Below are 15,953 nucleotides of genomic sequence, written 5' to 3'. Positions count from 1 at the left end.
GAAGGGTGGGTTAAACTTCAGTCATGATCCGTTTAACACAACCAGTAAAAGGAAAGTCTTTCTCTCAACTCGTTTCTAAGTCATATTGAGTCATTTCTTCATATCAGATCATTTATTTAGTAGCAAGCTTTGTGCGCATTGTCTACAAAACATTCTTTTCCTGTTTCCCTTAAAAACAAAACATGACAAAGAATCTCCACTAGATGTCGGTTTCTCCCATGGAGTGATGCTATTGTTCTGACCGAGGTTTGTGCAAAGCATTCTGGGATTATAATGTGAGATCTGGAAATATACAAGCAACGCCTCAGCTGACATAAAATAATAGTTTATTACAATTCAAAACATCGGAGCACTGCCACAAAATAGAGGATTATGTATACATAAAGAAACCTAAACGAAACTGATATAACAAAAGGTCTGGGTTTGGCTGACAACAGTTAATATACTTGCACTCACATCATATAACCATCAGATGGGCAAGGAGATGCATTTACAGCCTCAATAAAGCGATTTTCACATGCAAATACAGAAGTCGCAACTGTCTCCACTCAACTGGTGTCTCTTTTTCTTGAATAATACTGCTAGGCATAAAAAAGAGTGTTTCTGCGTGAATAAAAAGTACATTCAGTCATTTTCATAAAACAATTCAAACACCAAGAAATAGTATTTAAAACAATGTTTAAAATCACTCACACGAGACAAAGACTCCAGTCATATCATTACTTGGATTTAAGCTTATTTAAAGTTTTATTTTAGTCTGAGCGGGTTGCCTCATGGGGGCATTTTGAGTTCATATAACCAGCTGAATACTGACATTATAGGACACTTTCGCAATTGGAAAAAAATACATGTAGAAGCATATCTGCATTGGCATCGGTAATTTAAACCGTGTAATGCTACAATAACAGTATACAGTCATTATAAAGCCAAAAATAATTTCATGTTGAACAGCGTAATAAACAACATAAACAAAAAAATACAGAGTGTACCTTTAAGATGAGTCTGTGTAAGTTCAATATCTGCCAAGGCGTCATTTTTAATCACTTTGCTGCGTTTTGTGCTGAGAATTAAGGAACTTAAAAGGATATTCATCCCCCCCCAAAAAATCTGTCATCATTTACTCACCCTCGAGTTGTTCCAAATCTGAATACATTTCTTTGTGGAGTTGAAAAATCTGTTTTCTTTCCTAAATTCCTCAAAATATTTTTTTATGTTCAACAGAACATCCTACTATGTTAGTCAATAGTGCCTCACAAATGTCATTCTTCCACATATCTTCTTTTGTTCAACCAAACAAAGAAATATATACAGGTTTGGAACAACTAGAGTGTGAATAAATCAAGACCGAATTTTCCTTTTTGGGTGAACTGTTCTTTAAAAGCTTCATTAAAATAAAATGTTATGCATGTTGTATTTAATACCAGAGGGAATAATACATTGATATAAGGCTGATGCATTGTTTCCTGGAGAAAAGTGCAGTTGGAAAAGAGTGCTCTAGTGCCCCCTAGCTGGGGGACAGGGCAGGACTTGGCTCTGTGCTGATGTTGACCAAATACTCACTGGATTTAAGACTTGCCAAAGACTTACAGCTAGGTAGAGAAGCCAAAGAACCGCACAGACCCAGCATCGAAGGTGTGTTATCTTTAGCTGGGAGAAGAAGGGGAAAACATTAAAGGTGTTTGGCATAAAACACATTTCTTTGAATACACATAATATCAATGAAATCTTTGTCCTGTGAAATCTGTGTGTGCAAAAGAGATAGGTTGGAAGCACGTGCACTTTCGCCAATTGAATCAACCAATATATGTGACCCTGGATAACAAAACCTTGGGTGAATCTCACAAAACTGCACGGTTTACATTTTTCCCCTAAAAATGAACCATTCAAGAATGTTTGGTGACAAATATAAAAAGTATTATGTGTCAATTTTGGGGGCACGGTGGCTTAGTGGTTAGCACATTCGCCTCACACCTCCAGGGTTGGGGGTTCGATTCCCTTCCGACTTGTGTGTGTGGAGTTTGCATGTTCTCCCCGTGCCTCGGGGATTTCCTTCGGGTCCCCCCGGTTTCCTCCCCTGGTCCAAAGACATGCATGGTAGGTTGATTGGCATCTCTGGAAAAATTGTCCGTAGGGTGTGAGTGCGTGAGTGAATGAGTGAGGGTGTGTGCCCTGCGATGGGTTGGCACTCCATCCAGGGTGTATCCTGCCTTGATGCCCGATGAATCCTGAGATAGGCGCAGGCTCCCCGTGACCCGAGGTAGTTCCGATAAGCGGTAGAAAATGGATGGATGGATGGATGGATGTGTCAATTTTCACAATGGAGATTTTTACATAAACTGAAAGATGAATGAATACAATTTTTATTGATGAATGAGTTGTTAGAATAGGACAATATCTGGCTGAGATTCAACCGTTTAAAACTCAGGAATCTGAGAGTGCAAAAAAATAAAAATATTCAGAAAAGTTGTTTTTATTTATTTAAGGTAGGAAATTTACAAAATATCTTCATGGAACATGATCTTTAATTAATATCTTAATGATTTTTTGCATAAAAGAAAAATCGATAATTTTGGCCCAATACAATGTATTTCTGACTTTTACTAAAAATGTTCCTGTGCTACTTAAGACTGGTTTTGTGAAACAGGGTCACGTATCAGAAATGCTCTCTGCCTATCAAACATATGACACTGTCTTTGGAGGCGGGGCTTAGGAAAGAAGACATGTAGTTAAATGTACAGTACAGCGTAAGCAGGCAAAATGAATGAAACTGCTTACAGCACCTAATCAATAATACATGCAACTCCACTGTTTGTACCTGCTGACCAGGCCGTGTCTCCATTTTGATTGCCATCTTCCTTCTGACAGTCAGAGTTCAAACTTACATCAGCCGAGAGGTCCAAACTGTGAAAGCTTCTCCTAAACACACACACACACAATATAAAAAAAACAAATCAATGACTAGATTTTTATATTTCTTGGTAAAATGTAGGTGTCGCTTTTGCAAAATTCGCCGACAAGGTGCCTCAAGGCTTGCTCCACGCAAACTATGCTTACCTGCGGAACAACTTTACGTTTCCTTGGTCATTGGCAGCTTGTTCAGTTGTCCAATGATTGATGTGTGGAATAGAAAGGCCTTTAACCAAATGAGACGATTCACGAGGAATGATGCCAGTTCTACACAACAAACCAGAATAGGACCCTTAGACAATGCATGTTTGGACAAATACAGTATTGTCTGTGCGTTACGTAGTGTGTATGTACGCGTACAGTTGTGCTTGTAGCTCCAGTATAATGGCCTCTAGTTCTTTCTTCTCCGTTTGGCTCTGGTTTTGTAGTTCCTCTAGTTTAGCATCTAGCCTCTTGCTCTCAGTTTCTACATTTTTCAGCTGGGACTCCCTCAGGCGCACCAACTCCTCTAAATAACCCTGAAACAATAACACATACAGATAACTGTTACTAGACCTAAAGCACATGTTAAACGTGGTGTGCAATCTTTGCAGCACCAGATAAAACTGATCCACAATTGTTTCCACTTTCCATAGCACAACATTTATTGGCTTTAACTGGGTCTGCCAACACTAGAGATGGAAAATCTGCTTATTTAAACCTTTTGGGCGTAGACGATTTTGAATCTTTGCTCCATCTTTCGACACTTGTTACTCCAGGTCTCCTCATCAGTGACCAGAGGAATGTAAGGATGCTCAGCTACGCTCTCATCACTGGCACTGCTATCCACACTGCGGCGGTCTTCTTCATCGCTCATGTAGTCATAACTGCGAAAGTCACAATATGCTGTCAATACTGACAATAAGAGTAATCTTAATAATCATGATTATCGAAATTGTATGCATATGACACATTGTAAATAATTCAGTGCCTATTTAGAGATTTGAGAAGAGCCACAGCGGTTACAAACTCTCTCGGTTTCCCCAGTCTTATTTTAGGAATGGTTTATTCAAAATAAACCAAATTAAGGAATGCCCTAGCGAACAAAATTAAGGATGCCCTACTACATTACAATTGTAATTAAATGAGGAAAATTCTCCGCTCAATATTGTGACCTCTCACCTCTGGGTGAACTTCAGGTAAGGTGTGTAGTCAATCACTGCAGGTGTTTTTCCATCTAAAACCTCTCCTTTTAAACAGAAACTGAAAGAACAAGACAGAGAATGTTAGTGGCCGTTTACACAAGACCGTTTACAAGTAAAAGCGCAAAACAATTTATGTGATTTGGCTGTCCGTTTACACGAAAACGGCGTTTTAGGGGACTGATAACGCAAACCTTTGAAAACGGGTTTCAAAGTGCAAATCTTTGAAAACCACTGCGTTCTCATTTCCGTGTAAACCCTGAAGTACGCAAGAATGAGAAAACGACATTGTGCGTATTAGGTGAGGGGGTGTGGTATGCGCGTGTACACTCAAACACAACAAAGAGGAGAAACAAATACAACTATGGCGGATAACATGTTTTTTTTTGTGATCCTCAATAGTTTGTTAACGCTTCTCCAGCACAGTGTAGATTTACTACACCAGTGCTATAAGCACCGGCGGAGACAAATTATTTATCTACAGCAAAATCTTAACACTCATTCACGGCGACGAAGGGATTTTAAATGGCGCTTTTGGATCAGACCCGAGAGGAGTGGATGGTGGGAAGTCCGCCTTCCAATAAACCGTGCGTAATACAGCGTTTTAGTCATTTTTGCGTATCTGTGTAAGCGGGGATTGTTTTGATAAGGTTGTGGTGTGTACGTGAAATTTTTCAAAAACGCAAAAGAAAACCTTTTCTGTTTTCATCGTGTAAACGTGGCCTTAGTTTGACACTAACAATAAACTTGTCGAGGTCTGCATGGGCTTTAAACTAAAGCCGGAAACTGGCCCGTACCCGAAATTGTTTGACCTGACCCGGCCCGACCATTACAGTTACATTTTAAGCACGAATCCGAAGTGCATTTAACAGCAAGCTTTGTTGAAATATGCTGCATTTTATGATTGCTTGCGATATACGAATAGCTTCATGTAAAGCAAACACAAACTTGTTTGTATATAGCCTATATATTTTTTTGTTACAAACCCGAACCCGAGGCTATTCATTTAACATTAACCCGAACCGGGTCGGGTTGCAGACCTCTAAACCCTTGTAGTAAAACCAAAACATGTAGATAGAAATATCTGGCTAAACCGCTTAAACCACTACCATGTTTAATCTGTTAAAAGCGTCATGCGCGTCCTTGGAAAGTTTACATTTTAAAAGCAGTTTCAATACTATAAAAACTTTTTTTGTAATTTAAGTAATTAAGTAGTCAGAACCAAATGCATGTGGACAGCACATCAGACATATAGTAGTTCGAGTCCCTTATTACTTCCTGTCCTTTGAGAAATACAGCCGAAAATCCCCCTCAAAAAAGTGAATTTAGAATAAAGTTATACATTAAAATAAAGGGCATACATTTCATGAATAAGGTGCTCTTACCTGAAGTCAATAGCGCTGAGACCAATGAGCATCCCAGTCAGTACAGTAGCCTCCTCTCTTAGCATTATAGCCCCATCATCATAAAATCTCCTGCAGCACAAACATACATTTACGACATCAAGTGAAACTGAAATGATAAGGGCACCGCTAAGACCAGGTATATACTGTGCAGAAGCTCGACCTGGTGGTTCGAGTGTCTCTTAAAGCTGTGGCGACATATTCAGACAAACGCTTTTCCATCAAAGCCACACGAATCCAAGCTCGTCCCTGCAAAAGTACAATTAGAACATTAACACAGATAAAACAGAAATGCTATAAAGAGAAACATACAGGTAGAAAGAGTCTTGCCTTCGCTCGTGATGTGCTAATGTTCTCTATGCTCTCAATGCTACTGATACAGTTGTTGTGGACTTTACTGCAGGCCAAGCGAACATAGTCCCAGAAGCTCCTCTGGCCATCTGAACTGAACCAACCACCTGGACCTGATTAAAATAAATCCATCAATACATATAGTATTCACGAGCACCTACTGTCTACACATTATATGTTAATCATGAAGTTGTGAATTTTGCTTTGAAATTGAATGCAACAGTTTATGTGATTGAGGTTTTATGAACGCCTTATGAATTCATTTACTTGAGGTTTCTTGAATGAGGCACTGGCCAAAAAAATCTGTGTGTAAGAGACTGGTTACATTGGCAGGCAATTCTACCTTTGAAACGGTGACTGAGGATGTGCTCTAAAATTGCAGCAAAGTTGATAAACTCCTCAGATGAGTCATCAATGGGCTCGGCCGTGTACTTCTCCAGCAAAGTCTTCACAGAAAACCTTTGGAAGGAAAAAGAAGATAATGCAGAGAGTTGCTCTTTCACAGCTAAGGTTAAGTTAAAGAAAGTCTCAACCACTATGAAGAAGTAGGAATAGACACAAATTAGACAATTGTTGACATACAGTATTAGTACATGGCTCAGATAATTTCACATGATATTCTGAAACTTGTCTAAAACACACATGAGATTACTAGGTATTTTTATGAGGAGAAACATCTTAATTTATGTCTCCATTTGATCTTCATTGAATCTCACTGCATGTCTATGAGTGACAACTGTGGTATTAAAAAGATTGCATTTGTTGGGGATTGACAGAGAAAATTTAGAAAAAAATAAAGAAAGTAACGTAAAACTCAACAATAACATGGAAAGATGGAACACCATGAAGGACACAATATGACCAGCATCACAAAGACACATGAGCGTTAATCTCAGTGCAGGCCCTGCTCAAGGCTGCCATTCAGACAGATGGAAACACAGGCGGTTTTGGGAGCAAAGCCACAGTGGAGTGCTGAGGTCAATCCCAATTGTCCTGTGTGCTACACAATGCCCTTTTGATGGAATGTTCACGTTACCATTCCTGCTATCACAATCAGTCCTTGTGCCCCTTACGAACAGCGCAATGCTACTTGTTGGCGTGTCGACCTTTGTCCTCCCGTCCCGGGTTCTATTCCAACTTCATTGCCTTTTTTTTTTAAGTATAGTGAGCGAATCTCCACCGTATCACTCACATGCTCACTTTCTCCTCCCACTCACTCAGATGGTGGTGTGATCTATTTAGGGCTGTCCGGAATCTATGTACAGTTTCTATAACCCGTGATCTCCTAGGGAAGTCAAACCTGCAAGGCTCCAGCATGCCGAGACTCTAACCCACACACGACCGACAGGAAACCCGGCACCCTACATGCCTCCATGGGGAACACAAGTTTTTCGGAAGGGAAGACTGCCCTGTCTGTGGGCGGCTCTTCAATAGCCAGAGGCAAGACTTCCATCACCATGGGCAAGTCCTCCATCACCCGTGGTGTCACCACCACCTCAATGGGGGAATCCTCTATTACCAGAGACAAGACCACCATCTCTTTGGGCAGAGCCAGCTTCAGCAGGGGCAAAACTTCCACCTCTTTCCGCAACGCCCTCATGCCGAAGCGCAGGACCAAGTAGATGGAAAGGAGAAGCAAAAACGTTGACACCAGGGCAAAGACTTTAAAAGCAAGAACGACAGAGACAGATACACAGCAAGAGAGGCCAGGGGAGAGTTTCAAAGAGTCAAAGGCGAAGGGATTCCTGTTGTCGAGAAAAACCTGCTTCACAAAAGGGAAAATCAAACTGATGAAAAGCAAGAAGGCCATTTCGTGGGGGACGACGGCCGTTTCCAAGACCAAAACCAAACTGAGGAAGGGAGAGACTGCATTTGTGGTGGGTACAACTACAATCACTCACAGGGAGACCACTAGTTCTTTGAGCAAGGCCACTTTGAGTCAAGGAGAGAAATCTGTGACTGTGGTCAAAACGTCCATCAAAAGAGGCAAGGAGTCTCAATGGAACCTCTACTGGGATTTTAATCTGTGACAAATGTAACCATAAACAGTGTACGTGCTCAAAGACTTTGTTCTAGACCGTTCAAGCAGGTTTGTCATTTTGTGTGATGCAAGTGTTTGCCAGGTTGCTCTAGAATTGTACACAGTGCATTCTAGAGGCAAAATGTAGATGTACTTTAAATTGGTTTGGAAATGAGTATTACATCTTTGCCCCAGATATGGAATACGATTGAACATGATAAAAGATTTGTCTACGAAAGGATGGTTTTCATTTACTGAGCATGTAGAGAATTTGCACTTGTGTGTGTGTGAGAGAAAGGGTGTTGCCGCCAGGACTGTGTCATGAGTGATGTATGTTGGCACAGCTGGTGTGTTGCTCACATGCACAAGGCTGTCAGTTGGAAACGGATACAGAATGCAAGACTGTGTGTTTGGAAAGAAAATTCTCAGTAAATGAAAAATGCTACTAATCTAAATCTACTAATCGTACAAGCATAGCCTGACATAATAACTGATCATTCATTTGTTGCTTCTATTAATGTAGCATAAATAAACAAATATAACAAAGAAGTTAAAATGATTGTCAATAAATAGATTGCAAAATGCTTAATCTTTGTGTTATCTTTAATCTTAAACATATTTTAAAGCTTTGACCTTTAAACAGAAAAAAAAAAACACATTGTAAACAAATTAGCTTTTACTAAATGCAACGTTTAAGTTTCCTCTAGAAATGTTTTGATTTTCAACAAATTAAACAGACATTTTTGTCTGATATCTAAATAGACCACTCTTAATGTAGATCAAGAGATTTCAAAAACATCCAACACAAGTAAACAACACCCTTTATTACCTGCCGTTTGTCTTACGCTCACCTTTATCAAAAGCCATGTACAGTAGCTATATCTCTAAAACACTGGAGAGCAGTACTTAGGAGGCACAATACCACAAAACTAAGTGATGTCATCACCGATTGTGCCAATCAACAATGTATTCTTCAGTGTGTTCCACAGCCTCGCTTCGGCAGCGGGACAATGAAATCTACTGTCCCCTCAACCCCCAGATAGAACTGAGGCCTCCTACGGTAGCCTCTGTTCATTCACGGGACACATGGGAGATATGTGGCCTGGTGGAGCCCACGTTGCACAATTCAACAAGAGCGTAATGGTGCTACATGAGGGTTGCTCTCACCACGCCTAGCATTCTTGTCACATTCGACACTATCTGCTTGGACCAGACGCTGTCTGTGTGCATTGGGATGTGTTGCTGCCAGGACTTGCGATGAGCCTTCGTTACTTCATCCTGTAGAACCAGGAGAACAAAACATTCCAGAGGAGTGAAGCAGAGAAAGTTTAACCCTGAACGTGCTCCGGGTCTTCTAGGCTGGCCGTTGGAGGGGACCGCCAGGATCTTCTCCTCCACCATGGGTAACAGCAGCATCACCGAGGGCAAGACAGCCCTCAACCTGGGGAACACATCTATCAAAAGAGAAAAGTCCAAGATCATGTTGGGAAATTCCTCCATCTCTCGTGGGAAGAGCTCAACATCCCTGGGCTCTTCCACCATCACCAGTGGCAAGACCAAGATCTCCATGGGTGGCGCCTTCTTTAGCAGAGGCACCAAGTCTACGTCTTTCCGAAAGGCATTTATGCCCAAGAGGAAGACTCTTTAACGGGGATAAAGGCCAAATTGGGGGGGGGTTGTTGTTTTTGGGGGGACAGGGTGCTGGGAGTGGGGTGGTAGGGAGCCAGATTCAGCAAGCTTGGCACAAGAAGATAAACATGAGCAAATATCACCAGGAGTTGAAGAAACACCATACCTTCAGTGGAGATTATTTACTGGATTGTCAAATTTCTTTCGTGAAAAAAATTCCTAAAACAAACAAAAACGTATATTTCGGATCAGGTCTATTTTTCGTTTTCATCAATATGGATTTAATCCCAAATACAGGTTAGTTGCTACTGAATCCATCTGATATGCCAACAAGCGATGATAGTTAATACACATTTATCTTTTCTTTATGGCAATTAATCTATCAATGTTTTAGAGTTTAGTAACATAATTGACCTTGTTTGTATAATTGTGTCATTTTTTAATGTTATGCCTCTGTAGTCTATTTATCATTAGTCTACTAATGTAAACTTGAACTACGACTTCAAGCTTTTTACTACACAAAGAACAAGACTTTATTGTAATTGAATATTGGAATAATAATCCTGCCAGTCTTGTATTCTTTAAACATCAAAGACATTTATGGGCTGGACTCTTTCACTGATCTGTGCTTGACCCAAGAATGTTTTCCACAAGGGCAATCCCATGCAGCCTCAAGAATCATTTTAATCCCCAAAACACCCAAAACAATACTAAATGTAAAAAAATCAACCAAATTTTTGCACATTATGCCACAGCATCACAAAAAAAACAAGAATGACAACATTTAATACATTTAGTAAATATGTGCAAGATCATTGCAAAAAAGCCCTTTGCTTAGCCGAGCACAAATGCTAATGCAGAAAAGTGGAAGTAAGACTCTTGGTACGATATGACACTGAAAAACAAATGTGAAGCTACTTGACAAATGGCTTTTGTGTTCTGGTGCCGCCCACTTTGGCAACACGCAAAAAACAATTCTATAAAATATTATTTCACACCATTTGCTGTTAGGACTCTCTATAACCTTCTCTGGCTCTGGTTTTGTTGTCAGCATTTAAAGCTTACAGTCTATAGACTTTCATTGTTACTCGCTTTATTACTTTGATCCCTCTATCCCGTGCCTAATCTGTCAATCATTCATGTTTACCTTTCCTAACCCTGCCTCTTTTTAACCGGACTAATCAAAATTTCACTAAATCTTACTACCATTGTATATTTTGAATGTACTAATATTGTTCTCCCTTCCTTTACCCCTCTTGTAGGCAGGACCAGGATATGTTGATTCCTATAAGATTTTCCAACCATTCATCCAATCAATCCAGACTGACTTCAGATTGGAAAAACAAGCCAAATTTAAATCTCACAGTTGTTTACCACAGTAAAGAGAACTTGTATCTTTCCTGTAATCGAACACCCACTGTGGAGTGGAGTCCAAATATCTGAGACCACATTGAAAATCTGCCAATCAAAATTCAACTTAAGCCTGTAAATAAACAAGAAGTTTCTACACTTGTCAGATCATGCTGATAGAACATTTTATGTTGTAATTAAACCAAAATAGAGGCATACAAGGTATTACCTTGTGTAAACTTCCAATTCAATTTCACTCAAATTGTTACGCCACTAACTCATTTGTAGGCTAAAAAAATGTGTATTGTTTAGATATTTGTATTTGTATTCTATTCTCCCAAAAAGTAATCTCTCTAGTGGCCTCAGATGTTTGTAACCCAGTAGATATGCAAATTAAAGATGGAGTTAATAAATGGATTTGGAATGTGTTATAAATTAAGCCAAGTAGGTGATCTGGAGGATTGGTGTACCAAGCACCAACATGTTTGGAAAAATAAATATGCCTCTGGTTTGCTCTTCGGTCATGAGATGGTGAAAGAATTGCAATTCACAAAAAGTCATTTCTGACTCTCTTACCTTGATCTCCAAAACCTCCAAACAAAGAATCTCTAAAGTATGTAAATAAACATGAACATAAAAAATCCTGCTGCTAACAAACCTCCAAAGAACTATATGTACCATTTCAATTCTTTCTACACAACTCAAAAGTGACTGTTTGTGTATCATTTCAGATCAAAATATCACACACAAAACAAAAGCTTGGTTCTGCTGATACGAAGACTGACTCAAAAGCTCATCCTTGCAGAATTCTTGAATCATTGGAGACCACGCTGTCACGTTATGTGAAGGACTTTCTTAAAGAGATGGCACTCCCGTGTTATTTGAAAGCCAAGCATAGGGGGCATCAACAAGAGCCTTTCCTTGACCGCTGGAACTCTTACCTCTCAACTGGGAGGCATTATCATGCCCCATTGTACATTTTCATTATGTTCCAAACCCCTAAACCTGCTCTCACAAGGATGCCACAGATCAACATTACTGTATCTCATTGTCTTACGTACTGTATTCTTGACTTGCTTATCAAAACAATGTTACATTTACACATTTGGAAGACAAGTCTCTAGAGTAGACCAACCAACAAACATGTAAAAGTTTTAAGTACATAGCCTTATAATGATTCTCTGGGATATTTAGTCCCCCTAAAACTGACATTTGTTTAGTCTGGGTTTACGTTTGTGTAAACTGTGTGACTGTTTAGTTCTATTATTTCAGTGATCCAGATCATATGTGTGTAACTATCGTAGAAGAAGCAACAGATAGCAGTACCACTAATTTTTAGCACAGAATGAACTCAGCTTTGAGATAAGAAATGGGTGTTGTTATTGGTTGTGTGCTTACAATGTGAAACTAACTATGTTTCTGTTGGTCAGAACCCTTCTCCACAATGTCAGCAGCTCTCGTTTTAGACATAGATGGTTGATATACATTAAGTGGATTTGCCCTTATACATATATACTATTATTCAAGCTACCTAAGATCTCTGTGGGCCTTATCTGCTATTCTTCATTGAACATATACTATACTCATGTTGAATTAAGGTTACTGAAAATGAATTTGGTCACTAAAGACAAACCACTAGGATGATGCCACAGTAGCATTCCCACTATAATAGAACATTTTAAAGGTTGTCATCGATGTGGGCCGAGAGACATGACAATGAGGACGAGGGTTTGGTGATTGAGAGTGAAGGAAATAAAATATAATGGTCTCCTGATCTCAACATACCAGTGAACTGCAGACAGCTGATAAAGACACGGGACATCGTGTCCTTATGAGCACAAAGTAATTTGAGCTAATTTATTTGATCCAATTTAATTATGTATTATTTGAGATTTCTTTGCTAGCATCCGATACCATTAACATTCACATTTGAATTCTTTGTTTTTTTCTCGTCGAGTGTCCTGTGTGACTTGTCTTTACAACAGCTCTGTCAGGGCCAAACAAGGGATGTGGGTAGCAGATAAAGTGCCCCTGCCATTTACAACAAAAGCGTCTTTGTGTCTGTAATAATCTGTGAGGTCTGAAGTCCTTTTTGTCATTCTATCACGTTTATTTTTCCACACTGCATTAGCATAGTATGTGTTAGATGCGTTTAACAGCTTCGACATTATGACAGATGGTAGAACTTTGTAAAGTTTGGTTCTGACCATGATGCTGTACGCCTAATAAATATGTGCTTACATTAAAGGAGTATGATTTGTTGTCTTCTTATCCAAATATTGCAAGTAAGTGGTCCTGTTTTCTTTCAGAGGTTAAATATTTTGCTTATCCACCGATTTCTTCATATTATCCTATCTAGTACTCAAATTCTTAGATGCTCAAAGCAGAGAGATAGGGTGATGATGTCACAGTTACTTGCCTACCTCACAATCAGCTCTTTGATTGCATTTCAATTATGACAAAACAATGCTAGTGCTGTCCCAACAACTGTGTTCTCTGTCCATTCAGCAACTGTACATGACGTACGGTTGGGGCACCCCCAAACACCATGAATTATTCAACACCCACTTAATCTGCTGTATACCAAACAACCGGTTAAGTGCAGCTGTGGAGCAGTCCACACACCCCTGGAGAGCAGAATGCAGTGGTGGAATTCTGTTTAGCATACACAATTCAGTAATGACTCACCAACGCATGCTGCATAGCACACTGGGACAAATGTTCACATGCACACATGGCAAGCACATAATGAAGGGATTGACACTTTAGAAGCTATGGATATGGTGTAGTTCCCTAAACAAACATTTTTTTTTACATAAATCACTCAAGGACTTGAAAATTATCAATCATCAGGCATGTGACATGTTCCTAACAACAATACACAACAGATTTGAAAAATGACTTATAAATTGTATATATAAAGACATCTTCAAGTCATCTGTAGATTTGAAACAATAAAGGTTATTTGTGAAAGTCTGCAGTCTTTCTAAAGACTTCCTGAAGACAATTGTAAGTGCCACTGAATGAATTTGTTTTACAGTAGCAACATTTAATAAATATACCAAGTTACTTTAATGGACAAAAATTCTGAATAAACGTTTCTACTTCAAGCAAAAACTTAGAAAATGTACCATGATTTTTACTATTATTTCTCTCTCCCTCTTTCACCTTGGCTCCTCAAGAAGAAGTATTGTCACTTTATTGTCACAAATGTTCACATGCACACATGGCAAGCACATAATGAAGGGATTGACACGTTAGAAGCTATGGATATGGTGTAGAAACAAACGTTTTTTTGGGTAAATATAATGAAACAATAAAGGTTATTTGTGAAAGTCTGCAGTCTTTCAAAAAAGACTTCCTGACGACAATTGTGTCACTGTGCCACTGAATGAGTATTTGTTCTGCAGCAACATTTAACAAATATACCAAGTTACTTTAATGCACAAAAATTCTGAATAACTTTTCTACTTCAAGTAAAAACTTGTACCATGATTTTTCTATTTTTTCTCTCTCCCTCTTTCACGTTGGCTTCTTGAGAAGAAATATTGTCACTTTATTGTTTCTTCTGTGAATGTTTATGGAAAAACCTAATCAAATTTACACAAGCAAAATTTAAGGTAATGTGGTCCTCAGCATGAAATGGTCGGATGGATGGAATGACGTCATGGATGCTGAGCTGTTGCGCTTCCGCTGGTATAAGATGATGAACCAGCATTCTTAAAGGGCTCCTCCTCCGATAATAAACCCCTTATATATCAGCTTAGCCGTATGGAATGCGCCTTATAGGCTACTCTATGCCACAGTTAAACATGACAAAACAATACAGAATTATATCAATTAAATATTACACGTTTCTTCACATGTCGTTACTAACGCGTACAGTGAGAGATCACCTGAAGGTGAAAGCCCATCTCTTCTCTCATGTAAGGCTTTGTAAACAAATTCCTTTGACTTTAAACCTCCGCTATCTTCCGAGATGCTGTCAGACAAGTGCCACGTATAACACAGGACTTACTATCACTCGTCATAGCTGTTATTGCATGTGACGCCTGTATGTAACACCGTATTCCGAGGGCTGTCAAAACACGATCATAACAATGACGCCTCTCCTTGTGCATGCAGAAGAGCTCGGTGGGCTTGATTTAATAAAACTACCTGCAAACGGTGATGAGATTCTTGCGCTCCACAGCGATGTTTCTAGAAGTGGATTTTTTCGATGTATGACCCATAGCCATTGCGGTCTCGAGGCAACGTGACATAATTCAGCGGACGGCGCATCGAGCCAGTAGGTGTGTGTTCGAAATGCATGCGGCGCTGCGCAGACCGATCGGCGTTTGACGTCATAGAACCGCGAGAGCGCTTTTAAGAAGTCCACAAAGCATAAAATGTTGTACACATCTTGTAGAAATATAAGTGCAGCATTTTCAACTATTGGTAATACACAGTTATACTTGTATATCACAAACTCCACTGTTCTGCCAAACATACGTTGTCTAAACCAATTTTTTGTCAGGTCGAGTCTTCAGAGACGCTGGAGTATTAATAATCTAACCAACATTTTTCTCAAATCCTGAACGTCTCTTCACCCTTAGTCAAAAATATTATTTAAGATTTATTCAAAAGTAAATGCATGTTGCGTAGTTGTGTTTGGACTGAAGCTCAGCTTTGAGAAGAATACAAGAAGGCTTTGGGAAAACAAGTCAACGTATGCACCAAGTTTATTAAGTAAAGTCCCAAAAGAATGACTGCTGTGGTTATTAAACAAATATTAATAACTAGTCAAACTGTAGTTAATGTAGGCTATGTCACATGTCATCGGGGCCTTTTTTGCAATATTAGAATAAAACCCCATTTCTGTGCAAGAAAAGACATTTTTAAACAATGTCTTGAATAAATTCGGTCAGTTTAAACTCATTGGACCGGTTCGAAATATAATATTTATCCATAATAAATATCGCACATAATACTTTAAAAATGATTTCATTGGCGAATCTGCTACCATCACCTTGTGGGGTTTCCTGCAACATCTGGTTTTCAACAAACAACATTAATACATGAAGTACACAGACAAAATGTTTAATTCTCAAAATAAAGATTGGAAGTGCTCTG

The 15,953-nt window shown here is 39.3% G+C and overlaps 2 protein-coding genes and 1 long non-coding RNA gene across 4 annotated transcripts; 2 read left to right on the top strand and 1 right to left on the bottom strand.

The window, feature by feature from the left end:
- Positions 1-309: 309 nt before the first annotated feature.
- On the bottom strand, positions 310-15,126 carry rundc3aa (RUN domain containing 3Aa). Its single transcript, XM_056751883.1, has 11 exons — positions 15,000-15,126; positions 6,186-6,301; positions 5,822-5,955; positions 5,655-5,740; positions 5,474-5,563; positions 4,069-4,149; positions 3,608-3,773; positions 3,268-3,425; positions 3,055-3,174; positions 2,816-2,916; positions 310-1,647 (listed from the first exon to the last, which is right to left on the bottom strand). The coding sequence occupies exons 1-11, from the start codon at positions 15,101-15,103 to the stop codon at positions 1,505-1,507; spliced, it is 1,299 nt and encodes a 432-aa protein (XP_056607861.1). The 5' UTR covers positions 15,104-15,126; the 3' UTR covers positions 310-1,504.
- On the top strand, positions 6,936-8,446 carry zwi (zwilling). The gene has a single exon (XM_056751939.1). It carries the CDS (start codon positions 7,216-7,218, stop codon positions 7,462-7,464), a length of 249 nt encoding a protein of 82 aa, XP_056607917.1. The 5' UTR covers positions 6,936-7,215; the 3' UTR covers positions 7,465-8,446.
- LOC130425632 (uncharacterized) lies at positions 9,519-13,092 on the top strand. 2 transcript variants are annotated; one of them, XR_008907082.1, is made up of 3 exons: positions 9,529-9,788; positions 10,754-11,454; positions 11,573-13,092. It is a non-coding gene; the product is annotated as an uncharacterized LOC130425632 (long non-coding RNA). The 2 variants fall into 2 exon arrangements; XR_008907081.1 differs by lacking the exon at positions 10,754-11,454 and having other exon boundaries at positions 9,519-9,788.
- Positions 15,127-15,953: the final 827 nt, after the last annotated feature.

The sequence above is a fragment of the Triplophysa dalaica genome, chromosome 7, assembly GCF_015846415.1.
Source record: "Triplophysa dalaica isolate WHDGS20190420 chromosome 7, ASM1584641v1, whole genome shotgun sequence".
Taxonomy (NCBI): domain Eukaryota; kingdom Metazoa; phylum Chordata; class Actinopteri; order Cypriniformes; family Nemacheilidae; genus Triplophysa; species Triplophysa dalaica.
The sequence above is the reverse complement of the archived record's forward strand: the minus strand, read 5'-3'. Positions and strand labels throughout refer to the sequence as shown.

Excerpts from the sequence above, each read along its gene's own strand:
- zwi (XM_056751939.1), top strand. The coding sequence starts at position 7,216 with ATGGGGAACACAAGTTTTTCGGAAGGGAAGACTGCCCTGTCTGTGGGC.
- rundc3aa (XM_056751883.1), bottom strand. The coding sequence starts at position 15,103 with ATGTCACGTTGCCTCGAGACCGCAATGGCTATGGGTCATACATCGAAA. Across the intron at positions 6,302-14,999 it reads AATCTCATCACCGTTTGCAG|GTTTTCTGTGAAGACTTTGC; the intron begins GTAGTTTTATTA and ends TTCCTTCCAAAG. Across the intron at positions 5,956-6,185 it reads CCTCAGTCACCGTTTCAAAG|GTCCAGGTGGTTGGTTCAGT; the intron begins GTAGAATTGCCT and ends TATTTTAATCAG.